The following is a 21,849-nucleotide window of genomic DNA, read 5'->3' as shown; positions in this document are numbered from 1 at the left end:
ATTATCTACAATTCTATTTAAATAGTATTTTTGATAAATTTTAATAGAAACATACATATAATTCTTCTACTTCTATGTTTTCTTTTTTGTTTTGATTTTGATTGATGATTAATTAGATTTTTTCATTCTAGGGTTTTCTAGCCTTCTATGTAATTCCGGTTTTCGTAGATAAATTCCGGTTTGCTTTGAGGAATTCTTATGTAAAGATTAGGTTTAATTGTATTGTATTAATATCTCTCTTAGTATTATTTTGTGGTAGTTTACAGTTTGTAGATGAATGTTGATCGGCTTGGAGGAATTTTTGTGTGTAAAATTTAAGTTTAATTGTATTATTTTGATATCTAATTTATCGTATTATGTTGTTGTAGTTTAATGGTGCTACATAAATGTTGGTCGACTTTGAATAATTTTTATAGGTAAAGGTTAGGTTTAATTTTGTTATTTTAAAATTTTTGCTTTGAATTTATTTTTTTTGTGCAAAGGTTAGGTTTAGTCGCATTATTTTGATATCTCTATTATCGTATTATTTATTAGAGTTTACAGGTATTAAACGACTGTTTGACGGCCTTGAGAAAATTTTTGTGTAAAAGTTAGATTTAATTGCATTGTTTTATTGTCTCTATCATCGTAATGTTTTGTTGCAGTTTATACGTGTTAGATTTTTTTTATAAAGGTTAGGTTTAATTAAATAAAATTTTCAGCTTTACATATTCATGTTGAATTTAATTATTGTATTCGTCTTTATAATTTAAACACATATCCTATTTAGTGTAATGTTTGAACTCATTAAAGTGAGATACACGCGCGAGGCGCGTAGAACTAAACTAGTGTATATCAAATATGTGTACACCTTATACTAGTATTTGATGTGTATATTGCATGCACAACGTGCACGACCCATTTTTCTTCTTACATGAATAGATTGCTTGTGCAATCTCACTCTTTTTTCCTTAAAGATTGGGTCAATGAATTTTGTTTGTTCTCTGTAAGAGATTAAAAAGAAGAACTATAATTTATAGTGGAACAGAAGGAATTTAAAATTGACAACTAGATTTGATGAATTTAAAACATTCTTCTGATTAGGAGGTGTAGTATTTTCTTGCACTAATTGTAAGTCTGCCGGCTACAAATGCAGATTCCCCAAAGAGTGGGAATTAGTCTTTGTAGGAAAAAAGAAGTGCATAGAAACAGTGATTACATTAATTCCGTTGATTACCTACTACCTCCCATCAGCACAAAAGAACAAAGCAGGGAGGATGCAGAATTGGATCCCAATAGTCGCTGCTGCCCAAAGGTGCTTTATGAAAGCCGGCCATATTAAATTAGCTTGTTTGGTTTTCTCGAGGCATATGTAGTATGTCCTATTAATATATCATGTCCATTCTCATCTTTTATATATAAGGATAAAACTGGTACTTTAATGACAAGCTATGCAAACCAGAGGTGAACAGTTGAAAATAAATTCTTGTAGGGATTTTTGTACCCTGGTCTCCCAAGGTTTTCAAAAGGAAAACTGTCAAATATACAAATAGAGTAGAAACGAAAGCCTCTTCTTAGTCGTCGTAAAGATCTAACCTGTACAACAGTATAATGAATCTCACAGAACAAATATGCTATAGACAAACCATGTTTAAAAGCCCTCAAAATACAAGATGCACAAAGTTTCATTTCCAGCATAACAAAATGGCACCCCTACACGTTGGGCTTCCATAATTCTGATCCTATAAACAAGATCAGCTGACCTATTTTTCAGCACCTAATCTCATAAGAACCAGCTTTTGTGATGTAGCGAACCCATTCAACTGTGTTGTAGCCGCTCTTTTCCCATACCTGCAGACAGTTTAGTAGGTGAAGCAGTGTTTAGACCCCCAAAACAGTCCCAAGTTAATTACAAGTTTGGCAAGCATACCTTGAGAAAACGAACTCGAAGTCCAGATGCTGTAAACATGGGAACCTACAATGACAAAACTGGGTCATTCATCTACAACCAATAGTTTGACCATGATAGAAACAAAGCAGCACAACAAATTTCAGAGGTTAGTAATCCTAATCAATGTCGTATCTGATTCTATGAAACAAATCCCGTTATAAACTTACTTTTTCTAACTGCTATGCTGATTTAACACAGAAGAAACAACTATTGGCATCAGATGAGACCCATAAAGCTTCCCCTAATAATGAGTGAAATGCACTACTACTTACATCCATAATAATTTACTAACCCCTTGATTGGAAGATAGAAAAAGGGAAAGAAAAGAAAGCTATTAAATTCAAACAAAGAGAAACTAGAAAGAAAATAAAAGAGAAACTACAAAGTCAATTTTCTCTTTAAGTCCAACTTTGGTCAATGAAAAAGCAACGGTATCTACTTTTTTCCTCCCTCCCACTTTCTTGTCAACAGAAACAAAGAATGAGAATGAAATCGTCTCACTGTTTCCTTCCTTTATTCTCCCTTCCCTTCTTACCTAACAACGTTAAGCTCCTCCAATCAGTCAGTAAACTTGGCTGGAATAACAATTTGATATGGCTAGCTACCATACAACATTCAATAGCGGTCTCCTACTCTTAGTTGTCCTTTTGGAAATGTTTTTTTCTAAGCATTAGGTTCGGCCATTTGCATCTAATACCAAAATTCTCTCACTTTCAGGTCCACCCTCTCCAAGAATAAGAACCATTGAAGCTAGGAAATACATGCTATTATCAACCATGTAAATACAGTTATCACCCATCTCACAACCCCCCACCCCCACCAAAAAAGCCAAAAAGAAGGCATTCAAGGCACCTGGAATTCCATCTGAATTGGTGGCCTAGTCCAGGACTTCTTCTCTGCTATTGTTGAAATCAACTCCACTTCGGCACTCAGTGTTGACTCAGTTTGCCCAGGAAACTTCTTTATCCTGCAACGAGAAGCCCATATTGAAGATCCAAACCACAAGAAACTACATTCACTGCAGAAGAAGGTTGGAAAATATAGCTTGCATACAATTAAAGAATACAGAACATGGTCAATACACAATTAAATAATGGTCACAACAATATCTTGGATCAGTGGCAAACTGGAAGAGAACATTTGTGTGTCTACTCCTGTGCCACCACATGGTCGAGAAACTGAAATTATGGATACTTAAAATTAAAAACACAAAAGGGGGAAAAAAGAACAGATTTGTCAAATACACTCAGCAATCATGTTACTTGCTACTGTATGAGCACAAAAATCTGGTTAATTATCACCTTTTTCGGATTATGATATCTAGAAGAATTAGGGACAATTAATTCCTTTAGAAGCAACAAAGAAAAGAATCAAAATTTGAGCATCAGTTGTCTTCCACTGCCATGGACAAAAACTTGACCAAGAAGATTCCCCATATTTTTAACCAGAGCTTCCCCTTCCTGTACAGCACATTTCTCCCCCTTTTTTTGGATCAGTTGTAGAGCATATATTCTGCCCTCAAGACTTTTTGAGGCTGCATTATAATAAACGCTTGAAAGGCTGGAAAAAACGATGCGGTGAAAATTCCATATTGTTTGAAACAGAGACGAGTTATAGTATAAGAACATCTGATTGTCCACTTTCGAGCATAAACAGATAAGCTTAGTTGAAGTGTGTGCAAATCTACTTGCTAAAAGGAAAGCACCTATGAGCGAGCAATCATGCAGAGGAGACAAAAAATACGCGTGACTATACAACATATTGCAAGGCAACTAGAAGATAAACATTCCCTTCCACAGAAGATTTCACTGCCTCCAGTTTAAACAAAATGGATCACTCTGACTCATGCATTATTCTCCTTTGATTACATAAAGAAACCAGTATAGCCTTACAGGTTTCCCTTTGTAACGCTGTCAAATTTCAGTAACAAGAATGTGGTGAAAACATTTTATAAGACATTAAATGCCACCAAACAAAAAGATAAAATTTGACAGACAATATTCTCATCCTTATCAAAAAAATGGCAGCAAATTCCACGGTAAAAAGGATTGACAAGTGAAGGGATGTAAGACATTGAAAAATTGCATGTTGTACATCATTTTGATTTATGATAATGGACAACATGATAGCCAAGGACAAATCTTCGCCTTGGACTAATAAGATCTTTACTAATGCGATTACACCTCTGCGGACAGTTGAATACGATTCAGATAGTGAGATTGGCTGTAGTTCCATAAGAGCTAACTCAATTAGTAAAAATTAATGTTAAAGCGTCTGTAGATCATCTATAGCAACCGAAGGAAGTCTGAATTCAGTCAACTCCTTCAAGCATTTAAGCAGTCAATCATTCTAAGTGCACAGCTAGCAGAAATGTAGGGTTACAAGAATCTGCAGAAACCTTCTGCGCATTTGAAGTTCTCATCCCAGTCTGTATAAGAGGTCTAATTAACCTATATAGACTGAATTTCCAAATGTTCACTTGGAAGGGAGTCTTCCCTAACAATTTCTGCCGTGAAAAGAGTCATCCACCCCCACCCCACACAAACAATGTCCAATACAGAGCAATGTCAATTCCATATTTTTAGACTGAGTTGAAGAAAAAGTCAACCCTGGGCCCTATGGTCATACCCTGAAATAAATTGAGTTTGTAACCCCATAGAATTATGCCAAAAAGATAAATCCACGGAATACTCACTTCCACACCAAAGAGTCAATGGATGGATTGTACTTTGCTCTCCCTGATGTCACCTGGAAGCTTGCTTTTGCAGTTTGCTTTGGCACTGGAATTTTAATGACAACTCCAAGAGCAAACATTTTCGCACCGAACACACTCTTAACCTGAAAAGGATACAAATCATATTATAAAATTATAAATTATATCTGCGCAGACCAATGCTTCGAAGTTTTTTCATTCTATATTGAAAGAAGAGTGACAAACCTTAACATTCACTTCCATTCGCGTACGACCTAATTCCTTGATTGTTGGCAAAACACGGAAAGGAAGATTTACTCCTTCCGTAATTCGGTACCTGAGGAAAAAAAGTTTGCAATTACAAATTCAGGCACTGTCATGAAAAAGTATGCCTGAATATATGCATAAAATTAATTGTTGTTTTTCCTAAACCAAGTGACAAATATTTGAGTTAAAAAGCCTCAGCACATCTGAGTGATCAAACATATGTACATGATATATATATAGTCCACATATATTACGACTTATTCCACTACACTACAGATGACACTGGTAAATTTAGATTTCTCCAGAAAATTAAGGAATTAATCCCCGCAAGTCTTTCAAGCTGAGTAATGTTTTAAACTATCCAAGCTTTCAAAAGACAAACCTTTCACTCTCTAATTAGAGTGTGGAACATACATTATTACTTATATGTAGGAATATATATAAATTTCACATCAAAGGGAGGCTAAAAAATGACACTTTTGATTTATTAGGACGTCTTGCTCAACAAAATAGGAACCATCACATTTATCTCACATTTAAGAAAGCTAAGTTGTCCCCTTGGTAGAAGGTTAAGTTGTTTACCAAGAGGTCTAGTGATCAACTCCCACTTAACACATTTATTCCTTATTTAATATATATATATATATATATATATATATATATATATATATGTATATAGAGATGCACACATTCCAATTTTGGGAAGTGGACATTAATTTGAGAAAACCAAGTACAAAAGGCAATTAAATATTACTCCCAGTGTCCCAATTTATGTGATACTTATCCGCTTTTCGAGATTCAAACTTCTTAATTTAGACATAGAATCTTTTAGTTTCTTGAAATAAAATTTATTTTTATTCTTATTTCTATTGGGTAATGATGATGACGTGATTTGAGCTTAAACGGAGAAGCGATGCTTATATAGCCTGCCCCAACTTGTTTGGGATTGAGAAGTAGTTGTTGTAGCATAGTACTTTTACTTTCATACTGTTCTGGTAATGGTTAAAGAAGATACCAAATTAACTGTTCAAATTCTTGTGTGAAGTGCTTCACAGAAAAAAGATCACACGTAATTTAATTCTTAAATTGTTGAAACTTGTGAATGGTGTACAAGGAGATCATCTAATGTAAAAGTGACTTATAAGTTTAAAATGTCTCGAGAAGGGAAATGGAATGCGCAGATGGAAAGAGGGAGCAGAAAATTTATATCTAGGAAGCATGACCAGAATACTCTCTGATTTCACCTGACTATAGTGAACTTCCAACCTACTATTGCATTACAAATCAAAGGGGATTAAAGGTATTGTATAATATTTTTTCAAAGTTGATGTAAGATATTAAAGGTAAATCATCATTCACCATGACGTATGCAAAATTCCCAAGTATATGTATCATTGTTCTATAAAAGATAAATGAAGAGCACCGACTCAGGCTTCCAGGTTGAGAAGATAAAGGGCATCCCGGTGCACTAAAGCTACCACTATGCGCGGTGTCCGAGGAAGGGCCCCACCACAAGAGTGTATTGTACGCAACCTTACCTTGCATTTCTGCAAGAGGCAGTTTCCAAGGCTTGAACCCGTGACCTCCTGGTCACATGGCAGTAACTACAAGTTACTCCAAGGCTCCCCTTCGATAATAAAGATAAAAACAGAACCCAAAAAAAACCAGGTAGCTAAAGAAGTATGAACTTACTTCATCAGTTCAAATTCACCATCTGGTGGTACAAAGCTGACAGTTTTTTCTGAATTGAACCTCGTCAAGTTTACACATTGGTGGAAAGTAACATCATCGAGCTCGATAGTTTTCCCGCTGCACAGAGTAGCAGAGTAATGCAATCTGTTGGTGAGCAACACAAAATGGAAACCTACAATGCATAGGCTGAAACTAACATGGAGACCAAACTGAAAAGCTACATATTACATGTTTAAACTTTAAATAGAATAGGAAGTAGTGGACGCTGCATAAAATGGAAATACAGCAGACAGAAGCAGTACAACATCTAAAGCATAGTTTAACACTTAAGTTGTATTAGGTTATAAAGATTATGCCACATTGAAGATAAACATTTTAAAAATTATGAAAAAACATGCTTGAAGGCACATGTAATCATTCTGGTACTTGTAAAATTATGTGATCGGGTAATCTTATTTATAGTCCCTGCCCTACATCTTATTACTATTACCATCTGCATCTAGTGTACCTTCAGAACAGTGGAACAAATATATTAGAACTTTATATTTCAGAAACATTACAAGAAGCATGTATGGATTTTCGTGAAATATTTATTTTGGAGTAAAGGTAAGCTTTCTAAAATATAGCATGAAGAGTACTTGGATTCAACATAATATTTTTCCTTAAAATAATAGTGTATACAACGATACATCGCCTAAAGATGCACCTTTTGGTCTCACAATAAACATTCATCATCAAGAAGCAACATTAAACATCTAAAGCTAGCGCCGGGTAGTCAGACAGATGGCTGGATGACAATCTAATGGAGCAACTTCCAGATCTTTATGCAATCATCTCTAACAAGATTGTATTGTAGCCAATGGCTGTCCAAACAGGGATGGACGTTTCATTTAAGAAGGAACTACTATGACTGGGACATTGATTGCATAAATGACTTCATTCAAAAACTGGAACCTGTCTTTCTGATCAGGTGGCTCATCTCGGACTCTCCAAAAATATTGCCACATCCTCCAAAAGTGCATTACTTTTGAAGGATCTGATGTGACAACATTTTTGAAAAGTCTAAGCAACATGGGTTGTAGAAGATTAAGAAAGATGGTAAATTTACTGTCAATGAATGTGATAAAAGCCTAGAGGAAAAATGGGTGGAATCCGTGAATGTTGGCCACGGAAGGTGATCTGGAAGTCTACTGTACCCCTTAGAGCTGCTTGTTCACTTGGATCGTCACTCATCTGGCTTGTTTAACCCATGAAAATCTACGGAAAAGGGGTCTCAGCAGTGCACAGTAGATATTGTTTATGTGGAGGGGCTAATGAATCAGAGAATCATCTACTACTGCACTGCACCTTTATGTTTTATCAGGCAAATCTGACCGACATTTGAGGAGTCCAATGGGTTATGCCAGGAAGTATAGAACTTGTTTATGCATCTGGTGTGCACAGCCAGATGCTAAAGACAACAAGCATTACCAATTTCCTACTTGCATTTTCTGGAATACTTGGCTATAACAGTAGATGTTTCAACAATAAGAGTGATAACATTGCAAATGTAAAATCTAGATGCGGTAAGAGCCTTTATTTGTGGTGTAGGAAGAATGCGGCATCTAGCTTAGGCTCTTTGTTGGATCGGTGAGTTCCTTCAATATATAGAAGGAGGCCCTCTACTATGATGTACTCTTAGAAGAACCTTCTTGGTGGTACTTGGTAATAAAATCTTTACCTTTTCATCCAAAAAAAAAGATATTTTCAGCAGAGAAGTTTCATGAACCTTCTGCATCAAGAAAATTCCTGTTAATTCTCTTGAACAACCCAATCACTTTCCTTATCAAGCATTAATATTCCTCTTCCTATTAGACAAAATGACAGAAAATCATTCTTTCCTTTTTGAGGAGGTCTGATTTCAAACGAACTACAACAACAACAACATACCCAATATATTCCCACAAAGTGGGGTCTGGAAAGGTGTAAAGTGTACGCAGTCCATACCACTACCTCGGAGGTGAGGTGTGGTATAGAGGTTGTTTCCGATGGAACCCCGGAATTTCAAACGAACTAAAATCTTTAATTTTCTTCACGTGAAAGTGTAAACTCAGTACATAGTTAGCCGAATTTGGAAATTATGTAAACCTTACTGAAACAAGTAGTTCAAGAAGCAAATTCTGCAGGCATAAGGTCCAGTGAATGAAACACAAGTATTCAGAAATTACCTCTTTGTTGGACGGGATTTAAGCTGCGACTCTTTCTCAAGGCCAATCTTATCATTTAACCCCAACTTCAAATCAGGCATTCCAGAAAGAAAGCATTTCATCAGAACTTTCCCAGTTACATCGCAACGGAGCACACTACCTACAATTATCTTGTTAGTGGAAAGCTGAAAACAGAAACGCATCCACCAAGCCACACAAGAATTTTATACCTTTTGAAGACATCAGGAGATTAACACTTTCCACGATATCCAGAAACACCTATCAAAAATATAAATCCTAACTAAGCACAGAAATTGGGTGGGTAAGAGAACTACAGAAAAGGTTAAGAGGTAAACAGCAAAACCCACCTCATTCTTCTTGTAAACAAGACCCTCCCTGCGCCAACCAACAGCACCCGTGACTTGTAATGTGGCATTCGGAACTGGTCTATCCAAAGGCTGCTGGGTTTGTGCATGAGAAGAAGATGACAATAGAGTTATCCATTCTTCTTTTCTTTTGAGAAAGAATAAATTAGCCATATTTGCTATACCATTTACATCTCATGGCTGATATTCTTTCTTCCAAGGTATCTCATGAAACTACTTTTTAAGGATAACCAAATAGATAAATTATTATAAACTATTCTATGATGCTATGAAAGCAAGTAGAGACAACTAACCTTTGACGAGAAGGGTGAGCGAACCCCTTCCTGAGTAATATAGAGTTTCAAGATTTCAGGTGAAAGATTTTGAGGGTAACCGAAGTCCATTATCTCTGTGATATAAGCAGATTAACGAAAATCAATTTACAGAGCACATTAGATAGGTATATGAAAATGACTGAACATTAAACTTTGTGGCTTACACAAATGATTATCGGATTTATGCAGATTAAAGTAATTAGCTTGTCCATAGTTAGTTGTCATTGTCATACTCCAAAAAACAAAAAGGTTGATAAAATAAGTTTAAGATGTCCATGCATGGAACAGATAATAATGAAAACATTAAGGCACATCTGTCATTTCATACACCAGATCAGCCACGGGTTAGACAAAATCTGCCCCTGGTACCATTCAAAATTAGACCATATTTGACTATTCTATCCGAGATTATCTTTTTATTTTTATAAATGATCCAGATAATGTTTCATCGCAAGGGAGTTGGGGTTGCAATCACCTTCGAGATTTGAGGCAATGACTGAATGGATATCCCATATAAATACAAAAGGGAAACAACTGTGCAAAGGGACATTGCACTGAAGGTGCTGATTCAATCATGACAACTAATTGGCAGGCAAGGTTCCACTTTTTTTTGTCTTCATCTTCTTCCTCCTCCCCTCCCATCCACTACAACAATTTCAAGACCCTCCATCCCGATGCCCTAGAGCACGGACTTCGTTTGACCATCTTCTGGCAGCTTCTCTTCTTCCTTCCATTGTCCCAATAGTCAATCACCGATCAGTCACTTCCCCATTAACCCACTACATTTCTTCTCCAACGAAAGAATACCTGATACTCAATATCGCTCCTTACTGGCCAAATGAAGCATTCAAGCTCTTCCCCCACTCACCAAACGACGATTTCTTTTATTTCCTTCAAATTTTCCTGATATTTTTCCATTTCCTACCAGTTGTGTTCGTGTTCTCCTAATCTTTTCCACCGCCAATGCTTTTGCCAGTCATGCTATTTCTGGTTGCGTCTTGTAATATACCATTTAAATAGCTTTTGGTTTCTTCGAATTCGGGTGGTAAATTTTGTCGTATAGATTTTTTTTTTTAATTTATGATGTAAATGTTTCATTAAAGGCATCAAGAAGATGCAAATTAGTTATAAAAGTAGAAGCAAAAATAGTTGCGTCTGCAAGCTCTAGTACAATTACGCTAAAGCTAAGGAGCTAACAAAATTCAAAAAATTATCTGGGGAATCCACACAGGACATATTGTTGTATATTTTCGATTATATAAAAATCAAAATTCTCCGGAGGTGGTGGTATGGACTGCGTACATCTTACCCTCCCAGACCCCACTGTGTGGGAATACACTGGGTTTGCTTTTGTTGTTGTAAAATGTGGACAATAAACTTATAAAAAAATAAATTCGGATAGGGAATTTTGAAAAAAAAATTAAATACACTGATTATATAGGCGGTGTCATCCATCACATAAGACACTAGTAATAAATACATTCCCGCACTCTATTTTACTCGCTAATAGTCCAATTCCAAGTGATAGGACCCACCCTAGATAATAAACATTTTCTGGCAGATAGCATAGACAAAATAACCAGGGTAACTATCACATTCAATTCATTGGTACAGAGCTTCAGTCCGAAAGAAATATTTCAATATAAGTATCTAAAGAGTGTATTCTCTAGTGGAACAGCAGCAACCCTAGAAGTGAATTTGTATTGAAAATCTCCATAGAGGACGGATTGTTGCTTTAAAAAACATGTCATACCGAAGGCAACAGAAATTTCTGTCCACACTTCCTTTCCTCTCAATTACAAAAGAAAAAAGCTTCTTCATAAAACAGCAAAACGTAACAGAAATTACTATATATATGTGTCTCCTGTTTATACTTCATACAAACCTCATGTTCAAGAAAACCACAACGGTAAACACAAGCAATCATGACCATTAAAACAACATCTCCTTCCTAGAGAGAACATGAAGAACCATGAAGAACGACATCACCTATCAGTCATCACTCAATTGAACCATTGAAGTGGAGGACTATGTAACCAACTTGGCCTCTCCTTAAGTTTGCCTTCCTGTTTCCACGTTATCTTAACAGTAGTACCCTATCCAGTTATAATTTTCCTCTCAAAGAAAAGGAAGTGGGTAATGGGGAAAGCAATCACACACTGACACACATAAAATATCAACATCAAACTTGAGAAGACAGAAAATCGAAAAATATGAACATAATACTAATACAGTGGGACCTTTTCTTTTTTGACAAGGAATATAGAAGGGTTCTTCATCAAACTTTTAGATTAAAATGTCAAATATAAGTAATCTCAAAATGGCTTACCATCCAAAAGCTCGTATATTAAAACAAAGTTATTACGAATGGCATCTTCATCAAAAGAACCGCCAAAATAAGATTTGAATAGTGCAACAGCCTGCATGAGAATCAAAAAGAATTGTCAAATGCTCCTCTTCTCCTTCTCATAATCCCATGCATGTTTCTCCTGAGATAGTTGAAAATGTGTGATATAATTTTATAACTGTGGTGTTTGGGAAAATTTGTATTAACCTTGATTATTCCAAAGGATGTCTGCTACATCTCGCTAGTATACATACTAGGTAACTCCACCCACCAATGCTTAAGCAGATCAGAAGATATCACCTAGCATGTTCTGTCTCTCTTGGGATTTGAACTGACTTTCCTATGGTTTTCACCCATCTCATTAACCGATAGGTCACGCCATTAGGTTGAAATTTTATGATATTCAAGGAAAGGTGGGGCACCTAATTCTATTTATTCAAAGGATTGGAGACTAATAGCCTGTTTGGCCAAACTTTTAAGAAGCTAAAATTGCTATTAGAAAAAATGCTCATTTAGAGAGTTGAGGTGTTTAGCGAAGCTTTTAGGAACAAAATAAGTGCTTTTGGAAAGCAGTGGAAGTTGTTTTTTAGAAGCTAAAATTTCACAGAAGCCGTTTGGAACCTTGGAAAAGCACAAATAACCTTTCTAACATGGGCAAAAGTGCTTTAAAATTGATTAGCCAAATAGAAACAGTTGCTCTTCAAAAGTAATTTTTTGAAAAGCACTTCCATGAAAAAACACTCTCAAACTAAGTAGATTTTGAAAGCTTGGCCAAACAAGCTATAAGAAAGTGGATTTTGGTATCCTGCAATGCTTCGGATACATAAAATACAGATTTTTATTATGTGTAAATGATTTCTTTTAATAATTATTAGACGTTTTTATATTTATTGCCAATTGAATGTTGAAATAAAGGGTAGCACAAGCCAACAACAATAAAACAAGTAACCAAGAAGAGACAAAAACTCCAGATATTTATTCAACAAAATAAGGCTGTTAAATATAACAAACTAATGTCCAGCTAGCAAAAATATAACCCTGCATTTACTGAAAATGCTTCTGGAAGCTTATTGGGGTGTAGATAGGAAGGTGTGGAGGTTGCGGATAAGGGTAGAAGGCTAGTGTGAGTGTGTGGGGTGTAGCAAGCGGTTAGGTGAGACCTTGTGTTGCCGGGCTAGTAATCTAAGGAATCTTAGTATCCTTAGGTGTCTTTGGTATGTGCGAGTATGTTACAACTAGGAAGGTGTCCTTCGTATTTTTTTGCATACTTTTTATCCTCTCTTTTTTGTGTTGCCCTTATTTATCGTATGTCGTATTTTCTCTGTTTTCTAGTGACATTATTTCTTATCACGGATTTTCTGTTGTGTCATTCATCCCCTTGTTACTGTTATGTATCTCGAGCCGGGGGTCTATCGGAAAAAGCCTCTCTACTTCTTCGGAGGTAGCGGTATGGTCTGCGTACATCTTACCCTCCCCAGACCCCACTTTGTGGAAATACACTGGGTTTGTTGTTGTTGTTGTTGCTGCTCCTGGAAGCTTACTGGAATACTAGTAAACCATCATTTCCAAAGACCAAATCCTCAAAAACTCTGCAAGTACGAACTATTTTACAAACTTAATTACTAGGAGAGTGAGGTTACCTCAACAACAAACTTGAATGCACATGCGACGTTTGCATTGCTGCTAACTACAATCACAATATAGACATTGCTAATTCTCATGTAGAAGAAAGAGCAACCTCCAATCTGCCTGACAGGACATGTCCCAAGTTCTTTTGTCTGCATTATATGCATCCGGAAGGCATCTACCATATTACCCCTGTTTAAATCAAGGTCACAGTTTAATGAGAAGATCACAGATTATATTGCAATAGACTTCTTTATTTTCACCGATGATAGCATCATGGACTTCTGCACATATTTTAGGGGAAAAAGGGAAAGAAAGGAAGTACGAAGCTGAAGGCAAGATCTCCTTGGTTTACTGCACAAACTTATTTATCAGTAATCAAAATGGTAACAAGAAACATAGAGCAAATACAAGTTATTTATAAAACCTATTGTTAAATATCCCACATCGGAAAAGGGATGGGTAATTGGCCTCCTTCTATGGACTTGGGCAATCCTCCCCTCATGAGCTAGCTTTTGAGGTTGAGTTAGGCCCAAGATCCATTCTTTATCATGGTATCAGAGCCAGGCCCATCCTAAATCTTTGTTCACCGGTGTTGGTCCCCCACATTATATTGTCCACGCTCCAGTTAACGAAACATGGACGTGCGGGGTGTATTAAATATCCAACATCGGAAAGGAAATGGGTAATTGGTCTCCTTATGTGGACTTAGGCAATCCTCCCCTCATGAGCTAGCTCTTGAGGTTAAGTTAGGCCAAGTTCCATTCTGTATCACCTAGATAATGGTAATTGCAACGGATGTCAAAGTCAAAAATTTGACAAATCAAAGCTTAACATTGGTCAGAATTTTTTGATAGCAGGATAAGAAGCACAACTCTTATAAGCTTAGCATGTTTCATGTTTGTATTCAAATTAACCAAATACCTGTTACACGTGTGACCACTGACTGATTAAGAGAAAAATGGGCAGTTTATTTTATCAATCCAAGTGAACAAGGTCAAACTTGAGAACAAGAAGGAAAAAGGCAAAGACTAACATTAAAGCTAAATTAGGAATCCAAAAGAGAACTAATATTTACTGTAAAACAAATAAGAATTTGATAACACTGTGCGAGAGTTAAAAGAAAAACACTCTACCTAGAGTAATGACTTTCTTCAATTTGGTTTAGTTATATCAAATATTAAAAAGCGAAATTGAAAGGTGATAATCTTTTTGCAAATAAGAGGAAAATATGCATAGATGAAGAGAGCAATGGGACATCCATTTGAAGCAAATAAGCATAACAAAGGTCCAATTCAAATATGTATCCCAGCTTGTCTCTGTCCTGGTTTACAATAGGCAAACGTTCATTGAATCTAAAGTTAACTAACATCATTAAACCACAACCAGCAGATGGCCAAAGTAGACCTTCAGGCCATTTCTTGCTGCTTTAGCCTTTACTTTCATTCTTTTGACAAGATTTTGCTTTTAGTTTTCATTGTCTCGCCAAGGCATCCAAAGACAAAAGATGATTCCTGCTAGATCAGTTTCATCCCCTCTATATTTAAAGGGGTATGATGATATTAGAACTCAAGCATATCTCATGCTATTTAAAAGAAATTTTTATTGGTCAACTTTCAAGATCTACTTTGTCAGGAATTGCTCGCCCAACTGACATCAGAATATGCTTTCGGCAGCATACTCATAACATCATAAGCTTGTATTTTCAGGAAGGACGGCCAAGGTTGCGGTTGGCCCGAAGGATAGGCTCCAGATGGATTCTCAGCCATAAAAACTATTTTCTGAAAAGATATACGGGAATGATATTTCTTACTTACAATCCCAAGAACTCTCACTCGCTTTCAAATACAATCATTTATGACCAGAGGCAGATTCAAGATTTAAATTTAATGGGTTCAACCTTTATGTCCTCACCATGAATTGCACTTTTGCAAATACCTGTCCAGAACTTAATATTTGTTGAATTAGTCATTTTCCACTGTTTCTAACTCACATCTAAAAAAACATAAGCTAGACCTTAGCATTGGATGAAATGGTCTCATTACACTCTATCTTGTTGGACATTAATCCCCCTCTTTTCCAGCAGAGAAAATGTAAAGTGTGGAACTCAAGATCTCAAGCCTATTCAATTTAAGCACCAGCATCGCGCAACAAATAAATTGTTCAGAAAATTGTCACATATGCTTTAAACAAAGTTAATGCTTGATATACTCTCTATTATCCCTCATCTTCTCAGAATTCCTAGGGCATGATCTCGAGAACCAGTTTAATTCCGCTAAAGAGGACAAACAAAGAAGCCTACTTTAATTGCATAAGATAAATTGCATTTCGAGCTTCCAGAAACACACATTGCAACAGTTTTCCAAGGTGTGGATGTGTATTCAGGGCAGCAGGGAGTAGCCACATCCTTTGCCTTGCATTCCACCCTCCCAGTCACCCAACATTATAAAAAGCGAAAAGCGCAACATAGCTCTAAGGTTCACTGGGAATTTAAGCGCAAGTGTGCGCTTTAATGAAAAAAGGCGAAAATGGAGAAGAAAGTTCAAATATTATATGTTTAGTCCAAAACTAATAATTGTAAGCATGAATAACAAATATATGGAGAAAGAAATTTAAAATAAATAATGATAAAGTGTAACGCTTCTTCAGGAGAGGCTCATTGGCAAGAAAAAGTATATTTTAAAACCTTGATGACGACACTGAAGTGCACATTAAACGAGGAGAAGTCATCAACATGTTTTGCACTTCGCATCAAAGCTTAAGCACAACGCAACAGTTTCCATCTATTTACAGTTCAGTCCCAACTTTTTGTTTTTATTTCTTTAGCACCCTGGTACAGTTTGTTAGGATGGTAATGTCACCAACGTCCACGTGGTCTAGATTACTCCTGCACTCTTTATATTCAGTTGTAGTCCCCATTTAACAGCATAAGAATCAAATCTATGTTTTCTCTCTAATTCTTAATTTCCTTCATCTTGGCTTTCAGCTTCATATTGTTTCTCATTCTTCGATTTAATTGTTCCTTATGTATGCAAATTGTTTGCCTTATTGTTTCAAGGTAAGGCTACGTACAATACACCCTTGTGGTGGGGCCCTTCCCCGGACCCTACGCATAGTGGGAGCTTTAGTGCACCGGGCTGCCTTTTTTTTTTTAATGTGTGGAAATTGCAACAAGCTCATGATTCCATGTTGAGCCTCGCAACCAGTGTAGCTTATTCCGGAAAATGGAGAAATTCTTTGTATGGAAGCAAGTCCTTCCCTAAAAACCCATTGGGTCTTCGTTGTAATAACAAAAGTTTCGCTTTCAATCTTAAATGCCTATAATAATATCACTGGTGGATTCCTAACCCGTATATTACGAATAAGGACTGGACTATGCGACTCAATCCCTGATCGAGATACCTATGGATCCTACCCCAAATTTTTACACGTTAGTGTTGCTAATGCTATAGACATTACTTGCACCCAAGGGTGTGGCATAGTGGTTCAATGAGGTGGGTTGAGCACCATGAGGTCTCGGGTTCAATTTCCCACAAACACTAGGTGATTTCTTCCCATCTATCCTAGCTTTAGTGGACAGAGTTACCTGGTACCTGTTGCTAGCGGGAGGTGGCAGGTATCCCATTGATTTAATCAAGGTGCATGCAAGGTGACCCGAACACCACGGTTATCAAAAAAAAAGCTATAGCCATTACAGGAAAGAATCTGGACATGGGAACAAAGAATGCTTTAATTAACCAAGTTCATATGTATGCACGGGGAACTAGAAGGTCATTACATACTGGATCACAGCTATGATACTACCACAAACTCAGTTGCAGGTGACTAGTTTTTTTAATAGCAGTCAAGATTGTCCATTGTAAAAGTTTGATGTCATTACAAGTCAGAGATATCAGCTAGATAGCTACTATTCAGGGGTAAGTGCTGATTCTTTTTCTTCTAGTACCATTTCTGAAGAAATATTGGAAGTCTGTTACTTGCAGCAAGCTACCCAATCTTTTGTTGAGGATCTGGCTAAGAGTGATACCAAGGAGATTGCCTTTGGATATTGGTAACTGATACTACAGACAATTGTAAAACATGCATACATGTATCCACTGCTACTTTGTGATGATGCATTCTAATACAGTATTAATATATAAATATTTTAAAAAGTTCCAAACACACGAATATCTAAATATGTATCTATGCTAAATCAAATGCATTCCTAAATAAAGTACTCCCTCCGTTTTATTTTACTTGTCGACCCTATGACAAAAATAGGTGGTAGTGCCTACTAGTCAATGAAGTAGGTGCGAACCATGACGTCTCAGGTTCAAAGGTTCAAATCCAAGTAAAGACAAAAACACTAGGCGATTTTCTTCCCATTTGTCATAGCCTTCGTGGATAGAGTTAACTGGTACATGTTGCAGCTAGTGGAAGGTGACAAGTATCCGTGGAATTAATTGAGGTGCGCAGCAGGCTGGCCCGGACACCACGGTTATCCAAAAAGAAAAGTAGATGTTTCATTTTACTTGTCCATTTTAGCAAATGAAGATAAATTTTATAACTTTTTTCACACACTACCCTTAGTATTAAATAGCTACATAAAGTAATGCTAGTAAATTTATAGTGTTACACTGTCGGTTTGTTACTTCTTTTATTATCTAGCAATGTGTTACCCATTTTGTTGTTTATTTTTATGTTTTTGTGGTTATACTATTATCTGTCCTGCGACGGGGTCTATCGAAAACAGCCTCTCTACTTCATCGGAGGTAGTGGTATGGACTACGTACACTTTACCCCCAGAACCCACTATGTGGGAATACATGTAATGCTAGTAAATTTAGAGTACCTAAGCATCCTCAATAAGGTTAGTTTAGTAAAATACACCACTAATTCAAGCTTTCTCAATAAAAATGACAGATCAACATGAGCCAAGTAATATGAAACGGAGGGAATAATAGTGATATAAAACTAAAATCGTAGATCCATGTGTATGTTGAGACAGCAATTTCCAGAATACAATACAGAAATCAGAAAACAAAATGACAAATTCTACATACCCGACGTCGTCACGATATAGGCGGTTGATGAGGACATCGCCACGGAGATTAAGGAAGTAAATAGCTGAAGCTGCCACAGGCATGGCTGCAACTTACCAAAAATGGGATCTAGAAGCTTCGATGATCAACTCAGATCTAAATTATTCGAAAAATGTTGTTCAATTTTGGTGTAGGTGAGAGAGAAGAAAAATGTCGCCAGTTGGGGACAGCTTAAATTCGCCGTCTTCCCTACTTTTTTCTAATTTCAACAACGCCAGAAAAGAAATGAAGACGACATCACGTGCGCTTCGTCTGACCAGCTTTAAATTTTAACAGACGATTAAAAGGTCTACTTTGCCCTTACATCACCAATTTTGTTACTTGTTATACCTAGGGCCCCCTTTTTTGAAAAAAAAAAAAAAAAAACTTTGTTAACTAACATAATTGTTGATGAAAAAATCACAAACAATCTTAAACTATTACAAAAACAATAATATTTTCTCTTATGAGTGGGTCTGAAAAGATAAAATGTATGTGAATTTATGCGCTAGAATGTTGTTTTTGAGAGAGACTTGATTTGAAAAAAAGCAGATCAAAGCAAAATTGAAAAAAGATAACGATAACAAGATAACAAAATAAACGAGCAAGAAAAAACAAGCAGAAGTAAAATTGAAGAATAAGATACTCATGAATACAAAATAGTACTACTAAATAAGAAAAAGATAAGAATAGGAGACTATTTTGTTGTGCCTTATATTTTCTAACACTTGTTTCAGGGGTATTAAAGTAGTAAGTCGAGGATTTTACTGGGTTATATTTATATATAGCTCACTCCTTACTTGCATCTCTGCAGATATAGTTGCAGAGGGAGAGACTAGCGCCGACGGTCTTTACGTATGGATTTCGTTGAGGCTGTCATCCAACTTTAGGTATTTTTAGATTATATTTCTTTTCGTTGGATTTGCATGCCCGAAAGTTGAACTTATGTAACTTTGTTTAGATGCTCCATGGTCTTAGTGTGAGATTTAAGCTAGAAATTTATTATATATGCTATTGTTATTTTCATAAATCGTTATATGGTATCTAGTTGGATAATTACTTTGCGTTAATGAGTATTTCATGCATTTAGAGTTGCATATATTTTTGCCTCAGTGCTTATAGACATTGTGAATGTGTGAAAAATTAATTTTCGATATGTGGTGTTAGCGAGAGTCAGTCACGTCTAGAAATTATTTTGGGACGTGACAAAGTTGGTATTAGAGCCTAGGATTTAGGTCTCGGATCATGGAACAGTATTTAGTAGATTCTTGTTCATGTGTATGTAGGTGCCCATACTTATGAATTTGAGGCTACAAAACATCTAGGAAGTTTTCTCTTTTTTATTCATTATTCGTGCGTTGAGTTGAAGTAAGTCTAACCTTTAAATGTTGTTTAGCAGATGATTAAGAGACGTGGTTCTTCCTTCACTATTCAATCTAATGCACCTTCTGGATGTTGTACTGGCCAAGATTCTACTTTTGGGGATGGTCGAGTTAGGTCTCATCCAACTAAGTGTCGAACTAGGACACAAACCGATCCTCAGCCTGGAGTTGGGAACGGGGGTCATCCCCAAGTTGTTGCTTCTAAGCAAGTGGAGGATCAGGTGGATTCAGAGGCTCCAGTTGTAGTGCTAGTTACTGTACCTACTGTTGCATTGCCTGCGAACGAAGTAGTAAGATTGATGAATATACTTAAGGCATTGGTGCCTAATCAGGGTCGAGTTCCACCTCCTCAGGCTACTTCACAAACGCATGTTCAGATAAATATTATGGCTACTGAGACACCTCAACCAGTTGATCATTCGGTTGCAATTGTGGGGAAACCAAGGATCTTAAGAATTTCATGGATCTTAAGCCACCGGAGTTTGATGCTACCCTATCTACTATTGAGCCTCAAAATTTTATTGATCGTTGTGAGAAAATATTGACTACTTTGGAATTGAAGGAGACTCGTGGTGTAGAATTTATTACTTTACTGTTTCAGGGTCTCTAGAGGCATGAAGGACTTCCATTTTGAAGGAAAGACAAGTAGGGCTACTACCGATCACTTAATTAGAGTTTTCCGCCATATTTATGGACATATTTATTCCATTGAGAAAACAAGATGACATGAGACACCAGTTTAATGACTTATGACAGGGATCTATGACAGTTACTGAATACAAAGCTAAGTTCACTGAATTATCCAGGTATGTTCCATTTTTTGTTGCAGATCTGGGAGAGAAAGTGAGATAATTTATAGATGGACTTGAGGCTCGTTACCATGGATTTATGATATGGGATATGCGTAATGGATCCTATACTGAGGTGGTTGACGGTGCTCTTCATTCTGAGTCTTATTATGAGATAGAAAAAATTAATCAAGAAAACAAAAAGAGGCGTAACTCAGGTGGGTTTAGTGGCGCTCAGTTTGGAAGCAAGAGTGGTTTTTATCGTGGACAGTCTACACCTACGCAATCAGAGTCAGTAAGCTAGTCTTCACGGAATAGTTATCCAGCTAGACAGGTCAACAACAAATGCAACGAAAGAGTAACAGTTCTTTTTAGTCTAAACAATATCCAAAATGTTCTAATTATGGCGGAAATCATAATAGGCGTTGTTTTGGAGTTGGAGGCCCTTGTTATACTTGTGGTGATAAAAGACATATTGCTAAGTTTTGTCCTAAGAGAGAGTTTGGTTATAGTCAAGATATTACCCAGGTGTAGAGAGATGTTATAGGTACTCATGCTCACGCTCAGCTAACTAAGATCACTCCACAAGGTGCTTGCGGGCGAGGTCGACAGGGTGCTCAGGGCTTTCGGACAACAGGTGGACCACCGAGATTCTTTGTTATGTCTAGATAGGACAAAGAGGCATCTAATATAGTAGTCACAAGTATTATCACTATAAATTCTCCTGAGGCATATACTCTTATTGATCCTGGTTCTACGTACTCGTATGTGTCTCCATCCTTTACTTCATTCTTAGAAAAAATGGTTGATACTCTTATTGTGCCATATATGTTTGACTCCAGTGGAGGAGACCTTATCAGTGAATAGAGTTAATAGAGATTGTATGATATCTATTCATGGTAAGGACACCATAGTAGATCTACTTGTGTTGCCAATGACTGACTTTGATGTGATTATGGGTATGGATTGTTGGCATCTTGTTACGCTTTGGTTAATTATTATGCTAAGCTTATACGTTTTGATATTCCCGAAGAACCACCTTTAGCGTGAAAAGGTATGACTTTCGTAAATCAGGGAAAGATAATATCTTATGTAAAATCCCACCGAATGATTAATCATGGTTTTTCAGGTTTTATTGCTACTGTTCATGACACTTGAGCAAAGAATATTTCTATT

General features: G+C 36.6%; 1 protein-coding gene across 2 annotated transcripts; it reads right to left on the bottom strand.

The window, feature by feature from the left end:
• Positions 1-1,451: 1,451 nt before the first annotated feature.
• LOC107872889 (AP-2 complex subunit mu) lies at positions 1,452-18,773 on the bottom strand. 2 transcript variants are annotated; one of them, XM_016719539.2, is made up of 13 exons: positions 18,486-18,773; positions 13,455-13,632; positions 11,797-11,887; positions 9,447-9,541; positions 9,136-9,225; positions 8,998-9,046; positions 8,789-8,927; positions 6,582-6,698; positions 4,869-4,959; positions 4,626-4,768; positions 2,783-2,897; positions 1,910-1,954; positions 1,452-1,830 (listed from the first exon to the last, which is right to left on the bottom strand). In XM_016719539.2, exons 1-13 carry the CDS (start codon positions 18,566-18,568, stop codon positions 1,750-1,752), a joined length of 1,317 nt encoding a protein of 438 aa, XP_016575025.1. In that variant the 5' UTR covers positions 18,569-18,773; the 3' UTR covers positions 1,452-1,749. The 2 variants fall into 2 exon arrangements, with proteins under 2 accessions (XP_016575025.1, XP_016575024.1); XM_016719538.2 differs by having other exon boundaries at positions 9,136-9,228; positions 18,486-18,771.
• Between the last annotated feature and the right edge of the window lie 3,076 nt (positions 18,774-21,849).

This window comes from Capsicum annuum, chromosome 6 (genome assembly GCF_002878395.1).
Source record: "Capsicum annuum cultivar UCD-10X-F1 chromosome 6, UCD10Xv1.1, whole genome shotgun sequence".
Lineage (NCBI taxonomy): Eukaryota > Viridiplantae > Streptophyta > Magnoliopsida > Solanales > Solanaceae > Capsicum > Capsicum annuum.
Note: the sequence above shows the minus strand (reverse complement) of the source record. Positions and strands in the feature narration are given on the sequence as shown.

Bases quoted from the DNA above. Each gene is read 5' to 3' on its own strand.
- LOC107872889 (XM_016719538.2), bottom strand. From the start codon at position 18,568: ATGCCTGTGGCAGCTTCAGCTATTTACTTCCTTAATCTCCGTGGCGAT. The intron at 9,542-11,796 runs GTAAGCCATTTT...CTTATATCACAG, and splicing joins AATATACGAGCTTTTGGATG to AGATAATGGACTTCGGTTAC. The intron at 9,229-9,446 runs GTTAGTTGTCTC...GCACAAACCCAG, and splicing joins GCTCACCCTTCTCGTCAAAG to CAGCCTTTGGATAGACCAGT.